The following is a 19,376-nucleotide window of genomic DNA, read 5'->3' on the forward strand; positions in this document are numbered from 1 at the left end:
ATGCCAGCTGTCTTTGGGCAGTGGGCAGGGGACACCCTAGGTTGCCAGCAAGTTGCAGGGCACACAGAGACAAGACAACTCACTCGCTCATTTCCACCTAGGGACAATTTGGAGTCAAACCTGCCATGCATGTTTTTAGAATGTGAAAGGAAACCGGAGTGTGCGGAAGAAACCCACCCAGGCACAGAGAGATCATGCGAACTCCGCGCAAGAAGGCTGGTAGCTGAATTTGAACCCTCATTCGCATTAGCTTGTTTAATGCCCCATGTCCGTTTGCGCCTCTCCCTCTTCCAACTCATTCATTCCACACACACGCAACAGTGCGCTCACTCTCAGGTCCCCCCACAGCTTCCCTCGGTACTTGAGTACATAACATGTCTACAGTATATGGAAAAAAAAAACTTCGCAAAAGTAACAGAAAAGTGCTATATATATATATATATATATATATATATATATATATATATATATATATATATAAAGTGAAACTAATGAGACAATGTCAACAAAAAAAGTATGAACATATAAATGGAATAATATGAAATACTTAATGCAATTGAACGCCTTGGAGCGTGTGCCACCTACCACAGCATTCTTTCAAGTATAATAATAATAATAATAATAATTTCCTTTGTATTGTCATTCTTTGTAACAATGTGCACAGAACGAAATGTCGATACACCTGACCCGTTGTAGCGAGCCGATGCAGCCGCAGCCAACAGAGGGCGCCGCCATTTTACCAATGTTATAAGTCTTAGGTATGACTCGGCCGAGGCGCGAACCAGCGACCTCCCAGTCTATACACTCATTCACTCTATGCACTGCATCACTTGTCTCACATTAACGTGTAGCGAGCAGAGACGGGAGTCGTAGGCGGAGAGTCAAACAAAGCTGCCAACGAAAGCTGCTTTAATGACATTTAAACTTGCAATAACAAAACAAACACGAGAGTGGCTCGAGCCGGCCGAATTAAGAGTCCCCCAAGGAACTCGCTAACTGAACAATGGTTCAATGGGTGAATTATGTAAAACTCACTACACTAGCACCATTTGCACAACATCATTCATAATCAAATGTAGGGGAAAATACCGTTGATCTCTATTCATTATTATTTTACCACCATCTTGCTTTATTCTCTCCCCTTTTTATTTTACGGAAGGTCTCAAAAAGCAAATCTCAAAACGCAATTTTAATTCTTAACTCAACTTTGACGTCAACTGCAATGCAGAATTTGTCTTTTTGTCGCCACTTAGTGGGGGCCCCAAGGCAGCTGCATGAAAAAAAAATCGCCTCTGGATCCACCGACCAACCCACCAACTCTTGCACTTGAGGTTGGGTGTCACTGATAAAAACAACACGTTTAATTTTACATTTCAACACATTTTTAACAAAAGATGCTTTATTTGAACAAATGCAGCAACATTTCCATACAAACATCTTACAAAAGTGTTGTGTAAACAGTACATTCAAACCGAACAAATAAAAATACAACAAAAGAAAATATTAAAAAAAAAACGTCAAATATAACATGCAAGCAGAAAACCGAAAGTTACATAAAAATGCCAAAATGTTTGCAAATATTAACTCCCTTTTGGTGTATGAGTGTGTGTGCGAATGGGTAAGTGTGAAGCACATAGTAAATCTCTTGGCTCTTGGGATCACTAGTAGACCAGCATTTTCAGAGCGAAGGCTGCGGACGGGAAAATAGGGGGAAATTAAATCTGAAAGATGTGAGGGAGCAAGTCCATGCATGATTTTGTATACTACCAACAGAACCTTAAAATCATATTTTAAGCCAATAGGGAGCCAATGCAGGTTAGCTAAAATCGGGGTAATGTGGTCAAACTTTCTTGTCTTAGTTAAAAGCCTCGCTGCAGCATTTCTTAGTCAATGAAGTAAAGTATGTGACGCTTTTATGTCGGGTGAGTGGGTGGGAATGCTTTTTTCTATAGTAAATGATACTTTTTTTAGATGGTCTAAAAAAAGTATCATTTACTATAGACTTTTTGTCAATTAGTTTTATTAAGCAAAGCAAGCAAATGCCATGATTACCCAAGTGGAGCCACCTGGGGTAATCATCTGGCGCGCTGGAATGCGCTTCCTGATTGGTTTGTGTTCCCTTTTTAAGCAAGCTACGCGGAGACCTCTTGGTCGGAGGATTACTTCTGTACCCCGTATGACTCTCCAGATTACCTGTGCCTTCTTGTTTACCTGATTCTGCCTGCCTGCCTCCGATCCGACCTGCTTCCGTCCCACGCTACGATCTTCTCTCCAGTCCCGGTAAACTCTACCTGCTTCCGTCCCACGCTACGATTGGCTACGTGTTCCGAAGTTGTCTTCACGGCGTTGCTGCTGACGTTCGACGGTCATCGCGTCTCCCGCTAACCCTGTACGCTTCCCCAAATAAAAGACTTGTAACGAACGCTCTGGGGTCTCCTGCTCTGTTCTGGTCCTCCTGGCAGCAAAAGCATCAAGTCTAAATCGAGTCTAAAAAAGTATCATTTAATATAGAAAAAAAATGGCAGGCCTCCGAATTTACACAGCTTAGTGTGGCAGATTCCTCCATTGGAAGATAGAGTTGCAATGAAAACTGATATTATACTTGCAAATACTATCACCTAATGGAAGAATGTAAATGCTGAAAAGAAGGGTACTGAACCCTGCGGAACACCACATGTAAGACTAAAGGGCTCAGTTATCATCAGATACAGTGCGTCCTATCTAAGAGGTAAAATCTGAACCATAAGAGGACGGTTCCTGAGAGACGAATCCATTTTTCCAACCGTTCTGGTAAGATATTATGGTCCACAGTGTCAAAGCCAGCACTAAGGTCCAGCAGCAGCCAGAGTGATGAAGCGCCGGAGTCCATTGCCAGTCGAAGATCATTGGTTACCTTAATCAGGGCTGTCTCAGTAGAGTGGTTAGCCCTGGATCCTGATTGCATGGATTTGAAAAGATTGTTTTCGGATATAAAATCATTCAGCTGCTGTGCCACAACTTTTTCAATTACTTTAGAAAGAAACGTTAGGTATGACACAGGTCTATAAATACAAAAGTTTTCTGGATCAAGGTTGGGTTGTTTCATTGTAGGTTTGATAACAGCGGACTTAAAGCTTGCTGGAACTACACCTGACGAGAGTGATATGTTTATAATATTTAGAACTGAAGGTTCCAAGGACCCCAATAAGACTTTTAATCAGCAAACCCGTAAGCGGGTCAAACAGACAAGTAATCGGTTTGGCCGTATTCACCACCTGTTTAAGATTTTCAAGTGACAGTCACTAAATCGGAAAAAAGTCCCTGGACAGCCACCATGTCGTGCATCTATAGATTTCAGACCTTTAATAAACTTTGATAAACTCTGCTACGAGGAATTTCTTTTGTATGTTTTTGTACATTTTTTCCACTTATTTTTGAATTCACATCACTGTAAACACAATTTTCAAAATAATTACAGCATAATTGAATCCCACATTGGACATCGATATTTTGTGTACATGTAAATGATTTTTAGCTTTTCCTGAGCATGTCCAATACTCATAAAAATGTAACTAGCGCAACAAAAATGGATAACAGGCCACAGTTGCTTCAAAGCTGAACATTTTCATGATTAAAAAGTGCTCTAGTCTGAAAAAAGAATAGTCTTTAAGTCTGCAATCTATTCCTGCTTGTATGCTACTAATAATCATTGATAACGACTATATTTGTCCTTGTCGTCTTCTGCCTCTATTGTTTTAAGGACCCCTTCTCATTTTCCTCACAAAAACCATAACCATATAGAAAATGGACAGGATATTGTTATCTGAAAAACATTTCAATTATAATAGGTATTCTTTCGATTATTAGGCACAGTATAACTTTTCTTTTTCATTTTCTGTCTTTCTCCTCTCCAAAGCCTCCATTTTCTTCTCTCTCTTTAAAGCCATTTTAGTCTAATTTAAAACTTACTGTGTTTCTAAATTCATCTTGTGAGGTCCCGCAGAGGTTGAAATCACCCCAAATCAACAGAATAAAATTTAAGTGTAGTAAAAGTTCAATTTATAATCATGTATCATGATCATATTAGGTAAAGCAAGTAATGAATTATTCTTCCACAAGATGGCAGAAGATACATTGAAACAAACTAGAACCATGCACATTCCAGCAACACGCAATATAATCTGTTGAGCTGTTCTAATTTTCTCTTCAAATTTGCTGTTGTCATGGCAGTTCTACTTTTCATTAGAAATGGATCTGTATCGATGCTTGGTATCGTTCCCAACACAAGACTCATTTTAGGCATCCTGGAAGCACTCATGTGTGATCCAGTCTTAAGGTTTTTTAATTTTCTTCATGCTGAAGTTTTTTGAAAGCAATCCTTAGTGCAAGGAAAAAACCCACATTAGTGGATGTTGTTACCCTTTATTTGTATAGCTGCTAAAGAAATAATTTACTTGACATTATACAATTTAAGGACATTTTGGTTTTAATAACTATCATTTAAATGTCAGTAACTGAGTTCATTTGTCCTAAAGGGCTGTACAGACCACAGTTTATTGCAAACCAGAGACTATTATTACACCATCCCCTGATCTAAAACCCTCATGAGGGCAAGGAAAAACTCAAAAACCTCAACATGAGGAAAATGAAGAAACCTTGAGAAGGGACTGCACATCAGGTCATCCCCCTTCCAGGATGACCAGGCTGCAATGAATGTTGCAATAACAAATAATACACAGTTATTGTCAACGTGAAATATAGGTCATTCATAAGCGATAAGAATAAAATTGTGTTTTAAACCTAAATTGAAACGGTTCCACTGAGGTTGCAGATCGAATCTCAGGGTGAAGAACATTCCACAGCACCGGGGCTGGAGAACCTTTTGAGACTCCTTGTGACAAAGGCCTACACAAATAAACATGACTTGACTTGACTATGGGAAGAATATAAGCAGCAAAGACTAAACTTGAGTTTTTCTTTTCATTAAACTTCAAAGAGGTCCAATTTTTCTCCCAATTGTTTAGTCTTTTAAGTTCGGCCAATGAATGAATAATGAATGTAATTGAACAGTAAAGCGAAGAGCATTTGCACCATGTATGGAAGTTGCTTTTGCGTAGTTTGAAAATATTAAATTACAAAATTACACCAACTTTTCTCCCCATTGGACTGACACGAGTTGCTTTTATTGCGTTTAACCAGAGATTCAAAACAATAATCTTCCGAATATCTTTTGAGTCTTTCCTTGCCCTCATGTAGATTGTAGATCAGGGGATGGTGTAATAATAGTTCGAGAGCGTTCTCCATTCGGGCCCCGATGTTGTGGAATGCTCTGCCCCCTGATATTCGATCTGCAACCTCAGAGGAACGGTTTAAATCTATGCTTAAAACACACTTCTATTCTATAGCTTATAAATGACCTATATTTCATGTAGACAATTTCTGTGTATTAATTGTTATTACAATATCCATTGCAGTCTGGTCATCCTGGAAGGGGGATTACCTCATGTGTGGTCCCTTCTCAAGGTTTCTTCATTTTCCTCATGTTGATGTTTTTGAGTTTTTCCTTGCCCTCTTGTAGGTTTTAGATCAGAGGATGGTGTAATAACAGTTTGTGGTCTGCAATAATCTGTGGTTTGTGCAGTCCTTTGATACTCCTTTTGATTAAGGGCCATACAATTAAACATGACTTGTTTTACCACCAGCGACTATAAATTAGACTAATACTACAAATTAGCTATTCATTTCAAACAATTTGTAAGAAAATTATAATGTTTAGTGTAATATTTGTTTTCCAAATAATGTCCGATTTTATGAGTGGGAAGGAATTTTACTACTTGTATTGCTATCTGGTATTGATTACTACTTAAGAATTGAGTATTTGTAATGTTTGAAAAAATAAATTTCATCCAAAACCACTATACAAGTTTTCTTTTATGGCCAAAATACAAGTTTATATTTTAGGACATTTTAATCAACTTCAGAATATTTATGCTGTATTTTCCAGATAATAAGGTGCACCTGCAACGTCAAATTGGCCAAAAAGTGAAAAATAGTGCCTTAGAATTTGCTGCACCATATATATTGTTGAATGATAGTGTTCACTGTAACTGTTCTGTCTTTAAGAAACATATAGAGGGGTCTTCCAGTGGCCTCTTGTGCTTAACATGTTTATTGTTAAAACATGCTTTTTACATTTCAACCAATGATGAAAGGATTTCATTTAATAACCAAAATGCAACAATTGTATTTTCTGGGGCTTTATTCATTCTTCAGGGCCTGGTTACTTTTCATCCAATTGTTTGTAATTCTCAAATAATCAAATTGAATAAAGTCAAATGGATAAATAATAAATAATGTTTGGTTCCCAACTTTTTTGCTCGTGTGAGGTCACTGTTCTGCCTTTGAGAAACATATAGAGTGGTCTTTGAGTGAGCCTTCTTTTAGTTAACATGTTAATTGTTGCTAAAAGAAAAAAACGATAAATTCACAACTTCACCAGCAGCACAAATGCAGATTTTTGAATGCTCGTTGCGCTCCCTTTTCTGTTGTTGCATGTCGTTCACTAGTTGTCTAGCTGGCAAAAAAATGAATACCTCGGAGTGAGAATAGCAAGGTAACCAATTATGAATGATTGAATAAATTATTTTAGTGGTGAAACTACATGTCTTTATATTAATTTATGTTATATGAAATAAGTCTTTTGAGGTAATCTGTATTTTATTTTCATGCAACCTTTGCTCTTGTTGTAATTTCAATTCCGTGCACCTTATAATCCAGTAGGCTATAAATACATATTACAAAATACTTTTTGGGGCTGGTGCACTTTATAATCCGGTGCGCTTTATAGTGCAGAAAATACTGTTAGTATATTTTTCCTATTTAAAATATACCCAAGTTTCTTTAGAAGGTGCGGTTGAATTTGGGCTTGAATATCATTTCGATATCATGCTTATGTGCTGGAATGTGTACAGTATTAAAGTAGTTTCAGTACTAATATCAGTCTAAAATCAGATATTGACATTATTGAATAAAGTTTAAATTGGTTACAAAAAGTAAACATTTGAGAAGTTTTAAAGGATGTCAAATTGTACATTGCATTCTCATTTTTTGCTTGTGTAATGCTGAGTACAGAATTGCATGCAAACATTTGGAAGAGTTGTGAAATGTTGTTCGCGCCGCTCCCAAAAAACAGTCTATTTGAATTTGTGAAATATGCTTTGGCAAAGTGTTCTTTCAGTAATATTTTAAACTCAATAAGTTACAATATGTTCCAAGCAAATAATAGTTGAATGTCTGTACACTACAATTGGGTCCAACTTGAGATTTATTGTACACTTACAAAAATAGAAGAACAAGCAGTGTGAGGCAAAACTAGTTTTAAAATATTAAGCGCATGTGCATGGCACTGTTCCCGAGCTTTGCATGCCAGCGCTGAAGAGCGCTAAGTGTTTTCCAAGTATTAAGGCAAAAAACTGCCTAATTATGACCGCTTTCCCCTTGAGCTATTCATTGTTTGAACCCTACATGGAGGAATGGAGTGAGAAGGGATATGTGGCTCTTATCACCTTCTTCTTTAAATAAAGTCAGCACGCAAAGACTAAATTCAATTCAGGGGGTAGAGGTGTTTGTGATGGGAAGTGCTTTGTTTAAGCTTTTTCATCATGGCTCAAGACTAAAGGAAGGTAATAATACATGACAGGCAAAGTAGAATTTACTACAGTGCAGTATTCCCTCACCATTTTGCAGTTCGACCTTCGCGATTTTCTTTATGAATAGGTTCCACTGATAAATTCGTGGAACCACAGCATCCCTTAAAAACAGCCAGTATATCTAACACAATTGGTTGACTGCCCTCTGTGTCTTGGACGGTGAAGGTCAGTTGGGAGGCAGCATCCCCTCATTGATGGTTTTCTATCTATCATTGACTTTGGAATAGTCCGATTGGGACCAGAATTTTTATTTTTTCTGCAAATCCAAATTACCGTATTTTTACGACTACAAGGCGCGCACCTAAAAGCCTTTATTCTTTTCAAGAGCTGACTATGCGCCTTATAATATGGATTCATATTGAATCGCGGGGTCTCGCAACTGAGGCAAGCAGCCGCCGACTAGATTTTTCCCCGTAGGCGAAGTGTAAGCTGGGATATATATACCGGCGTTTCATTTCCTAACCGATGTGTCAATCATCATTTGAATCGGTCACTGTTGGCTAAAGTTATTCGGAGGTAAAGGAGGCGGGTCTTTTTTAGCATTTACAAGCTTGCGAAGGCTAAAGCTGGGAAAAAAAAATCCTTCAATTGGCCGAAAAAGATGAATGTGAATCACACGTTAGGATGCTCTACGGCCTGGAGAATAGTTTTTACTACTGTAGTCTGTATTCGTCAATATGAATTATGGGGCTAAACAGACAGCTAGCAACAAGCAACGTCCATCGATGCAGATGCTTCTCTGCGAATTTTGTCTTTTATTTGTCGGCATTATTGCGTGTTTTGGATTGTGTAAATATTTTACACTGTTGGATTTACTACACTCACGGATTCTAGAGAATCACACGTTAGGATGCTCTACGGCCTGGAGAATAGTTTTTACTACTGTAGTCTGTATTCGTCAATATGAATTATGGGGCTAAACAGACAGCTAGCAACAAGCAACGTCCATCGATGCAGATGCTTCTCTGCGAATTTTGTCTTTTATTTGTTGGCATTATTGCGTGTTTTGGATTGTGTAAATATTTTACACTGTTGGATTTACTACACTCACGGATTCTAGAGAACCACGATTGCATATTATTATTGAACGTGATGGCTGCAAGACTACTTTGGTGAGCTACCCGGCTTTATATTTTCCCAGTATCTTGTTTCAGACTGATCTTGATGTTTCTGTGATGAGTCTATTTTGAAATTCAATTCAAAGTGTTTAATGAACAGCGTTTCCCTGCACAATGAAATTCGGACTTTGCTGTTCACACAGTTGCCAGTGAAAATAAAAACTAAAAAATAGTTGGCATTTCTTGAATCCCAAGAGTTTAACCTTCGTAATGACGTATTTGAGTGATTGGTGACATTGTACAGACACCGTGTCCGTATGTGTCTGAGACACGTATTTGCTTCTTTGCGAGCCGTCGGAATGTTAAGGGGTTAATAAGTTTGACTGAACTATCTGACTGTTTTATTGATGTTTCCACAGTAGCGCCATATAGTCTGGTTCACCTTATGTATGGAAAATATAGGACAAAAAAACTATTTTTTGGGGGTGCGCCTTATAGTCGTGAAAATACGGTAATCGTTTACCTGACTAGTGACTTAAAATTAGCCCCCATCCTTTTTGGGTGGGCAAGCACAATCAAGGTCATTCTTCAAACAAATGCCGTTTATGTTACCCCTTTCACATTAAATAGAGAATAATTTCAAAGTCTTGTTTTCTTCATTAACAAAAGTCACTCATGTACCATGGTTGTTTGCTCTCTGCTCCAAATTGTTGTATCATGCTGCATCCCATCTGATTACAAGTTGTAATCTTACATGGCTTGCAAAAAGTATTGACTTAAACTATAATATTTTTAGGAATGTCCATTTTTTGACGAAAGCAAAGTTTAAAGTATCATTATTTTCCAAATAAAAAATTATTACTTCTAACCTTCTCAATGCCTCGACCATATTATCTATCTATTTTAAAACTCATTTGATTTTAAAAAGTGTGGTTTTTTTCATGGAAAACACACTGATGTCTGAGTCACCCTGAACTTTTGAATGGTAGAGTATATATACAGTTGGCGATAGAGGTAAGATCGGGCCAAAAAAAGCACCCGAGCCTGACGCAGGCCCGAGGGTCATTAAACCCGACCCGGACCGAGCCCGACTAATTAACTGGATTTGCTGGCCCGGCCCGAAAGGGGCCCGAAATTACATATTTTATTTATAAGGAGGGGTGATTTATGATAACAAATTAAACTCTGCCTTTTGTTACAACATCTAGGCCTAAGTTAAATAAAACTGTATAAACATTTACATCTTTTATATTTCTGTGTCTGCACTGCAGATGTTACATTAAGCGACAATCTGTCATTGACGTTTTTTTTTTTTTTGAGGTAGCGAAAACATTTAAGGGCGTCCGTCATTTTGACGACTTGATCATTGGGCCATAATCCACAGCAGCAGTAGTAGTACGTCCTTAAGATTTTAGCGCACCACTTTCATTGAGGGGGTGTTGACGTGTTGTGCCCTTTTCCGACTCCTATGCAAATTCCCCACCCCCCCTGATCGTATTCTATATAAAACGCTTATTAAAACAATAAAGCGAGCTAATTATAATAATTGGGAGATCCTAGTCTATATAACGCGTTTATTTAAACAATAAAGCGTGATTTTATTCTGCAAATTGCGTTTTTTAACGCGGATGAAAATGTCACCAACGTCAATGTACGCTTCCGACAAAAGCGATCGTATTCTATATAAAACGCTTATTAAAACAATAAAGCGAGCTAATTATAACAATTGGGAGATCCTAGTCTATATAACGCGTTTATTTAAACAATAAAGCGCGATCGTATTCTACAAATTGCGTTTTTTAACGCGGATGAAAATGTCACCAACGTCAACGTACGCTTCCGACAAAAGCGATCGTATTCTATATAATACGCTTTAAAACAAAATAAAGCGAGCTAATTATAATAATTGGGAGATTCTAGTCTATATAACGCGTTTATTTAAACAATAAAGCACGATCGTATTTTACAAAATGCGTTTGTTAATGCGGATGGAAAAGTCACCAACGTCACTGTACGCTATGATTTCCGCAATCACAACTAATTGTACACAAATAATATTTATTTGATTTACTTATCCATACATAGTTTAAGTATATATTTTTAATGAACATATATTTATAATTATTAATTAATTAAAAAAAAAAAAAAAAAAAAAAAAAAAAAAAAAAGCAGGACCGAACCCGACCCGACCGTATGACTGACATTTCAGGCCCGACCCGGCCCGAAATTGCCTCGGGTTCAGGTTCGGGTTCGGGCTCGGGCCATAAATCTTAGGTCTAGTTGGCGACAACTGTGTCATTGTTGTCCTAGGGGCAGAAAATAAAATGTAAATGTCCCAGGGAAATTAACCACAGCACATCAGGCTTTTTTTAAAAAAAAAAGCAAATAAGTTGACAGTTTGTGGGCATCTTTTGTACAAAAACTCCACAACACACAGCTAACATTCAAATTTAAAAAATTCCAACCAACCAGTTCCCTAGCGTTAATTTGTCTGGACAGCTCGGTGTTGATTTGATCACCAGAATAAAGGCCATTGTTTGAAGTTAAACACAGGCATGATTCTGATTTCTGAATATAAAGTACTACTTTCTTTTGATAAACCTCCATGTGAGAGTGTAACGGTATCACCGGTGGAAAGATCTGGGGGGTGGTGAGGAAGAAGGCGGTAGGGGGGCGGCAGTCCGAAGTCGAAATCAAAAGTTTGAACGTAGTGTGGTTGTGAAAGCTAAAGCACTGCGTTTTTTTCAAGGTGTAGTGAGTGATGGAGTTTTGGCCAACCACAATTGTTACTGTAGGAGTTTTAAAAGCGCAGCCCAATCATAGGCAAATTTTATTAATAGGTCGCTAGTGATACACTGAGGAGCCAAGGGGGCGCCACCCTGCAAAAGTTTGGGAACCATTAGTGTAAATTGTTGTTATGTGAAATATACCCTCAATTATTTTCCGTAACTGTTGTTTTCTTTTTATTAGATCAAACAAGCCTATCGAAAGAAAGCTTTGAAATGCCATCCGGACAAGAATCCCAACAACTCAAAAGCATGTTCGTGAATTCAACCCCTCAAAGCAAACAACAAACAAACAAACAAACAAACAAACAAACAAACAACATAATCATTTTGTCGTTTTAGGGCACACAGAGGTTGACTGATGAGCATGTCTGCCTCAAACTTCACAGGTCCTGGGTTCAATTCCATTGATTGGAGAGTCAACAATTTACCTAGGAAAGTGTGGGTGTATGAATGGTTGTATGTGCCCTGTGATTGGCGGCACCTATGCCATTATATCCCCTGCCCACTCCCCAGAATCAGCTGTGATGGGATCCAACCCCCTGCGGCCCTAGTGAGGATAAGCGTCTGAAAAATGAATGAAAAATAATACTTATTATGTTCTTAATCTTTCATGAAAATCGAACATTTGAAATACTAAATTATAAATTATCTGCCAACAGATAAGCATTTTGTCAATAAATTGTATTAATGTATTGATTGACACACTAATATTTTGTATATCTGTTGAAAATATTTTACATTTTATTTTCACAGTGTTGAACTTTCAACCATCAATTGCAATAAAGAAAGTATCAGTAAAGCTCATAAGTCTTAATTTCGGTCTCAGTTTTGTAAGAATGTCTTAAGGAAAATGCATAATCAGAAAAAAAACAGGAAAAGAAAATTTTACTTGGAAAAGCTATTACTTTTCTTACTGCAGTAATTTCCCCTTCCAATTTGGCTTTTTTTTGTACTGAAGTTTCAACCATTCAGTCCTTGAAACCATCAGTAAAGGTCCTTTTAGGTCTAAAGTTAGGTTTCAATTCTCATTAAGTTCCTTTGCAGAAAGTTGGAGGACTCACCCATTTTTTATTCCTATGTATATGGGAACCTCACACAAAAAATGACAAAAATACAGGTCACGTAGTTTTTTATTAAAAATCTTTAAATGATTATCATTTACCAGACGCACAAAACTGTTTTTTTTTGTCTATAAAAAGCATTCGAAAAGTTTGGTGTAGAATTTTGTAAAAATGATCAATTTCATGTTAAACAATTTTTACTTTACACTGACAAGACAAACATGTTGTTCCATATTAGTAGAAAAGTGCTTTAAAGTAGGTATATTTTTTCTTGTTTTTGCTGTTATATTTGAAATGATATAATTAGGACAAGCAAAATTGTCTCGTATGTAAAGTATAATTACTTTACTGACTTTGGTGTAACTATTTCTTTGACAAAATTGCTTATTCTACTAGAATTTGTTGTAATTATGGTATGAGTAATAATACCGAAAATAAGTACATTTTCTCCAATGGGGTGATACATTTTGCATTGCAAAACTTGTTAGTATTGAATTTGAATTTTTAGACATTTGACCTACCGTAAATTCCGGACTACTAGCTGCTCCTTTAAATATGGTGTGATTTAATCTTTTTTTTTTTTGTTGGCGAAGCCGAAGCGAGCTGCTCTTTTTCACAACGCATGTGCTCTAAATACCACACACACACACGGTTGTGACATCTGGAAACATTTTGACATCCTTCGAAAGAAATAAGTCCATGTTTTTGTCAACATCATTACTATAATACACATTAAGGGCAAAACGGGAAATTTAACATTACCGGTACTTTATCATAATAAAGTACATTGCTATAAAACACATTTTCCTGATCAGTAAAAACACATTCAAATAATTTGACATGGAAAAATACGGTAATAAGATATCTCCATTATCTACACCGCTTATCCTCACTAGGGTCGCGGAGGTTCTGGAGCCCATCCCAGCTATTTTCAGGCTGGGGGCACCTAGGGGACACGTTGAACTGGTTGCCAGCCAGTCACAGGGCACTCAGGGACAGACAATTCACTTGCTCATTAACACCTCGGGACAATTTGGACCAGGCGATTAACCTGACATGAATATTTTTGGAATGTGGGAGGAAACCGGAGTGCCTGGAGGAAACCCACGCAAGCATGGGGAGAACATGCAAACTCTGCAAAGGAAGGCTGGTAGTTGATTTTAACCCATGACCTCAGAATTGTGTCGCAGACGCGCTAACCACTCATCCGCCGTGCTGCCAAATGGCAATTCAACTTGTTGTTATTTTATTCAAAATTAATCTTAAAAGATGGAAATGTAAAAATACGTATTAGGACTTGACACAGCATTTATGAAGTATTAATGATACATAAGCACTAACTGTACACCTAAAATTCAAGTTACTGCAATTTTTATATGAATGCACGCACCAATCGTTTTTTAAGTACTTTTATTATTTTGTCTGTCAAAGTTTGTATGTGCAAACTGGACAAACTGATGCTGGCGGTAAGTAGTCATGAGCGGTCTCGATTGGTCTTTAGTTATAGCCTCTGGGACTGCTCGTGAACTGGATTTTCCTACGTATTAGAGTACGAAGGAAAAAAACAAAACCCTCGTATACAAAAATTCTCGTGTTCAGAGGTGCTTTTATAAAGAGGTACCACTGTATTGTCTCTGTTTTGCATTTTGAAGACACCAGACGCCTATTATTGAAAACCCTTTACATTCAAGTTACAAATTGAGATTTTTTTTTACACACAGACGATGATTGTAAGCACTGATGTTTACTCTTATTTGTCTCTTTTTTTTTTAGCTGAGCTCTTCCACCAGTTGTCTCAGGCCCTGGAGGTGCTTACTAATGCGGCTGCCAAGGTATGAGTACAGCTCCTGAAGACAATAGGAACTGTGACACAACTGCTTCCTATAAAGATTATATCACAATATGACAATAAGGGGTGCAGCTTACGACTATTTCAATAGTCGACTGGTAACCGACTATTGAAGAGATAAGTCGAATAATTGAAAATATATATATATATTTTTTTTCTTAAATCTATCATGATATTGATTTAACTATGGTACAATGAACATAATACGGATTCCTACAAAAATCAAAGGCTTGAACAACTAGGCGCAGTGCACGGTCAGTAGAGACATAAATCCACAAATGAACCTCCCAATTTCTCGGGACAGGCAAATAAATAATAAATTCAATTCTAATAAACATGTTTTTATCCCTGTAAACCAAAAACAAGCTTATGAGCAGCAGAAGTGCATAATGCACATTCAGTGTTCTAAATGGCAATCATAAAGCCACAACATTTTGTGTAATCTTATTTTACCATCAATGGGCTTTTTTTAAATTATAAGTACTTGTTTATTGTAGACTACCTAATAAAAAAGCAATAGCTTTTGACGTTAAAAAATCAACATGAATAACGTATGGTCATGCTAATGCGAGCGTGAGTAAAAATAGACTAGCACCATTTGCACTGTATCATTCATAATCAACGGTAGGGAAAAATACTATTGATCTCTGTTCATTATTATATTGCTACTGGCTTACCAGCATCTTGCTTTATTCGCTCCTCTTTTCTTCTTTTTTTTTCATTCAGGAGGGATAGTTTCTCTTCATAGTGAAGGTCTCAAAACGCATTTTTTAATTCATCACTAAACTACTTCGTCAACTGCAATATAAATTTTGAATTTCTGTCGCCAGTTGGTGGGGGCCCCAAGCAACTGCCTGGTTTGCCTTGTGAAAATTGCCTCTGCTCTCAAACTCGTTGTTGGTTTTGGGGGAATCGCAGCATAACGTCTCTCTTACCCGCATTTAGAATAGAATAGAATAGAATAGAATAGAATAAAATAGAATACCTTTATTGTCATTGTTACAAAATGGGTTAACATATTGTGACAACGAAATTGGGCATTTAACTGCTGTGCATCATTTAAAAATATTGATAAGCAACAGAAGTATATTGAAGAAGGATCAGGTGAAAGAGCATAACAACCTTATTTTGGGTTAAGATATTGTCAAGTCCTTGATTTACACATTCATGATTTATTTATTATTGCTTTTAAAAACATTTTTTCAGGCCTCCTATGACAAGGTCCGCGCTTCCAAAAAACGAGCCGAGGAAAGAGACCGAGAACTTGATGAGAAGACAAAGAAGATGAAGCTTGGTAGGTTCCTTCTAAGAAAGACCAATTGCAAGAGGTTGTTGTTGTAATAAACCCTAAAAAATGTTTTAATGTGTTATATTGTCTGGACCCAAAAGGAATGTGTAAAGTATGTTGATCCACTGTATGTCTTGACAGATCTTGAGAGAAAAATCCAAGAACACAAAGCTAAGGCCGCAGAGGAAGAGGAAAAAAGAAAATATGAAGCAGAGGTGAGAAATGACCAGAGAATACACTACCGTTCAAAAATTTGGGGTTACCCAAACAAATTTGTTTTCCATTAAAAAGTCACACTTTTATTTATCAAATGATTTGACCAATGTCTGTTTTGCGCTTACTAATCTCTTCCGTTTTTTTGCTTTTTCTTTACCACTCTGCCTTAAAGGCCAGAATTGTGGAGTCGCCTCTTCACTGTAGATGTTTACACCTGTGTTTTGTGGGTACTAAGTAACCAAGCTGCTAGTTGAAGAACTGTAATGTGTCTATTTTGCAAACTACAGACTCTAGTGTACTTGTCCTCTTGCTTGGTTGTGCTTGCTACTTCACTTTCAACTCTGGCTAGAGCCTTTATGTGCTGTTTTCCTACACTCTGTTGTCGGAGATCTTCACTTTTTTCTTTCATGGAATAACCTTCATTTCTTGAAACAAGAGTAAACTGTCGAGTTTGACATGACTGTAATATTTTCCTGGCCAATTTGAAAGCTGAATCACAACCATAAATGTGATTATCCAGACACTTGACTTGCTTAAAGGAAGGTCAGTTTTATAGCTTTTATAACCAGTGAAACTGTTTTAAGCTGTAGCAACATCACAATGGTTTTCTAATCATCAATTGGCCTTCTTGCGCAATTACAAAACACAATATACCATTAGAAAACTGTAGTACTGGTTGCTGCACAAGGGCCACAGTACACCTATATAGAACTGGTTGCTGGATAAGGGCCTCAGTATACCTATACAGATATTGCATTTTAATAATTTGTAACAATGTATGCAGTTTATTTCTGAATAGTTTGATGTTGTCTTTGTTGGAAAAACTATGCTTTTCTTCTAAAGATAAGAAGATTTCTGAGTGCCCCTGAACTTTTGAACGGTTGAGTATGTGTTTGGAAAACCCAAATATTACTAAAATTCTCATTCATGCATTCTTTTATCCACCCATGCCTGCTGTTACAGTGCAGTTTCTATATTTAAAAAAAAGCAAAGAAAAGATACAACAACAATCTGTAGCCAACCCATCAATTCATAGATTGGGTTGATTGTGTTTCAATCGTCCAATGTTTGGGGCCTACACCAGATGCATCATCTTTTCACTGCCACAGCATAATGATATGTAAACCAATTTAGACAGATTATATTGCATGACTAGACACATATTGATCAGATAGGAAAATACCGTACATTAAATTATTGTCCATCCTTCTAGATTGAGTCACATGACACGATTCTTCTGTGGCATTGTTTTGTGTGGTAAAAATAACCACTAGGTGGCATTATCCTAGTTTTATTCAACTCGTACCCTACTCACGTGCAGCTATTTCTTTTCTAAAAACAGTACATATTACCTTTGTATTCTATCGATTTACAGATCGTCTTTTAGAATTCACTCATGACTAAAATGCATACTTTTTGTAATCATAAATGAGTGTGTATACCCGTTATGAGTGTTGCTATTTTGACTATCACAATAAACATAATGTTGTCACTAATGTATTGCTGCTAAATAAAATGTCAACATTCCTTCACCATGGTATTATTTGACTTTCTCCACCAGCTTAATCGTATTCGGGCAGAGAACGAACAATTTATCAAAGAAGAAATGAGACGCCGGAGAGAGCGAATGAAAAGATTGTTCGAAGGTACTTCAAGTTTTGATTTATAACCTGTTGTGCATGTTTTGTGAGGAAAACAAACCAGGCAGGCTTTATGGAGGTTTGTCTTTCCTGTTTGACTTTTGCACTCACGCAATTGTTTGAACCCCTGCAATCAAACAGTCATGGTTTCCAAAGTGACCTGTTATTTTCGAGATATGAGTCACACTGAAATAATTGATAAATAGAATAAAATGTTATCAAATTGTTTAGTTTTGGGTTTACTTTTTTTGAGCCATCTGTAAAAAATAACCCACAACATACTGATAGACTCACTGATACCATTAATACTTCATTATAAATTAGTGTAGATAATTGTAATTGTAATAATTGGGTAGATTTTCTGCTTTTTGTTTTCATTTCCTTGTAAGATAAATCATTTCACAAAATGCTAAATAATTCATTAAAAAAAGAAACTTGATAGGCATCTCTCATGCGTACATCTGTTCGTTTCTGTTTGTAAAAGCAGATACCAGTAAGCTATTGTAAGTACTAATACCTGAAAATATGATCTGGTATCTTCCAAATACCAATACCCGACATTGATATTAGCAATTCCTATTCCTACTTTCATTCATTTTCACTCAACTTCTTGGATTTGAGTTCTAGCTCCAAACATTATTTTGTCCCTTTTTGAACAAACTGTTTGGACAGTGAAGAAAAGCCATACTCTTTTAACACTTTAAAACTAACATCTTTTGTCTGTCGCACAGACATGTTGGAATGTTCAAACAGGAAACTCAATCATCAAGCCAAATATACACACTCGAACCTCCACTTTGACCCGGCGAGTACATTTTGGCATGAAAACTCCCATGCTGGAGACATGAGGAACTAAGAGTCCATTAATCACGGGTATGGATATTGTGTGAAGGTAAAGGAAATTGGGAGCGTTGGCTCACGATTAGACTTCTTTTTGTGGCCGCGCAATTACTCATGCAAAGTCAGCATATCTTCAGCTTGCACGCAGTCGGCCCCCCCCAAAGTCTAGAAACAGTCCTCTTTGTCTTTTTCTAAAGAGGCACTCTCTACTTGATCTTAAGTCTTTGGTATTCATTTCATTATCCCACAGTCCAAATAAAGGTATTCAGATAATATATAATATATGAAGATATGAACATTGTTTCTTTTTTTTTTTTTTTTTATTTCAACTTCTTGTGTTTCAGAAAACCGCCCGACAGTCAAACCACTATTGAAGGTAAAGACTAGAATTGAAATTCTTTCTTCAATCCCTTGCCATCCTCATTGGAGAACGTGAGACATTAGTAGAATTCAATACCCTTTGGGCCAATCCTAGCTGTTTGTATAAGTCCCAATATGTTTTAAGTTGCCAAAAGGTAATTGTTATAGTTCTTTCTCTGTGTGACATTAGATGATTTAAAAATATATATTAAATAAGAATAATGCCAGAGGCTGCTTTCCATGTAAAAAAATCTGTATGCCACTTAAAACTTTTTTCCCTCGCGTAGTTCCTTGAGATCGTTTAGGCTCATTTTGACCTTAATTATTTTACATAAATAATGGTTTTAAAAAAAAAAGCAGAGTGGTTTTGTAAAAATAGTCACAAAATAGTGCAAACAAGGATACTGACGTATTTACGTTTGGTGCTTTAGGTTTTCCGACCGCTGTTTTAAAGGCTTAAAATATAACTGGTACTGTGGATCCCAGCTAATGTTTTGAAACATTAAATCGTGTTTTAAAACTTAAAATCTGTCCAGCGCAGGAAGGAACAAGTCCCACATTTCTCAGTTTTGTTAGAACAACAAACT

General features: G+C 36.9%; 1 protein-coding gene across 1 annotated transcript; it reads left to right on the plus strand.

Annotated features, from left to right (window-relative positions):
- Nucleotides 1-11,714: 11,714 nt before the first annotated feature.
- LOC148351629 (uncharacterized) lies at nucleotides 11,715-18,445 on the plus strand. The gene is made up of 7 exons (XM_088354965.1): nucleotides 11,715-11,786; nucleotides 11,875-11,921; nucleotides 14,370-14,428; nucleotides 15,652-15,739; nucleotides 15,875-15,948; nucleotides 17,511-17,595; nucleotides 18,321-18,445. Exons 2-7 carry the CDS (start codon nucleotides 11,894-11,896, stop codon nucleotides 18,443-18,445), a joined length of 459 nt encoding a protein of 152 aa, XP_088211091.1. The 5' UTR covers nucleotides 11,715-11,786; nucleotides 11,875-11,893.
- The last annotated feature ends 931 nt before the right edge of the window (nucleotides 18,446-19,376 follow it).

The sequence above is a fragment of the Urocampus carinirostris genome, chromosome 15, assembly GCF_059441175.1.
Source record: "Urocampus carinirostris isolate Australia breed hairy pipefish chromosome 15, RoL_Ucar_1.0, whole genome shotgun sequence".
Classification (NCBI taxonomy): Eukaryota; Metazoa; Chordata; class Actinopteri; order Syngnathiformes; family Syngnathidae; genus Urocampus; species Urocampus carinirostris.